At 36.8% G+C, this 853-nt stretch overlaps 1 protein-coding gene across 1 annotated transcript in view; it reads right to left on the bottom strand.

The window, feature by feature from the left end:
- LOC119589380 (cubilin-like) overlaps positions 1 to 853 on the bottom strand; it is a 70,980-nt gene that overhangs the window by 12,912 nt on the left and 57,215 nt on the right. The window contains exon 58 of the mRNA XM_037937998.1: positions 706 to 780. Coding sequence (XP_037793926.1) covers positions 706 to 780 — 75 coding nt within the window. The remainder of the gene's footprint in view (positions 1 to 705; positions 781 to 853) is intronic.

Here is an 853-nt window from a genome sequence, read left to right as displayed (position 1 = left end):
CTAGAATTTTGGAGAACGGCAGATCGATGAAGGTACATTATTGTGGAGTATAGGGTAGGTTAAGCGTATACAAACTAAAACTAATCGTATAGGTCTGGCCTCTTACACTGCATTCTGCCTTTATGGATGAGTTGACTATGACTAAAAGACCATCATATTATATTTTGGTGATGGACAGAATCAGAACACAGATAAAAGTTCATCTCCAGAATTCAGGCGTCCAGTCTGTTTGAAAACCCCATTTCTTTTACTTTTTTTTTTAATGTGGTAAACTTATGTATCTCGAAACCTGATTTAGAGATGAGTTGAAAATCCATTTTTTTAAATGTGGTAGAGTTATGCATTTCGAAGCTTGATTTATGGATGAGATAACTATGACTAAAAGACCATCTATTTTGATGATGGATAGAATCAGTGCACGGATTCAGTCGCCCAATCTGCTTGGAAATCCATCTTTGTTTTTAATGTGGTACACTTATGTATTTCGAAACTTGATTTTTGGCACAGGCAGACGCTTAAATCTTTTCTCCATGTATGGCTTGTGAGTCACTAAAAATAATTTTACAATGAAACTGACCAACTTTGTAATTGAAATAACTAGCCTTACAAAAAACGAAAAGAAAAAAAAAATCGGTTTTGTAATTACAAATATGATTATAACATATCGAGAAATAAGATGAAAGACAGTAACTATTTATAACATACCGTCATTATCAGCATCAAGGGACCGGATAGTGTGGGTGGCGCCCGCGCTCGAGATGTTCACGTTCCCTCCGCACGCTGTGGGGAGAAGAAGCGAAATGCGACTACTGGCAACCCTCGGAGGCACAGATAAATTGATGTATGAATGAAA

The sequence above is a fragment of the Penaeus monodon genome, chromosome 25 (assembly GCF_015228065.2).
Source record: "Penaeus monodon isolate SGIC_2016 chromosome 25, NSTDA_Pmon_1, whole genome shotgun sequence".
NCBI lineage: Eukaryota > Metazoa > Arthropoda > Malacostraca > Decapoda > Penaeidae > Penaeus > Penaeus monodon.
This window is presented reverse-complemented; position numbering and strand designations above follow the sequence as displayed.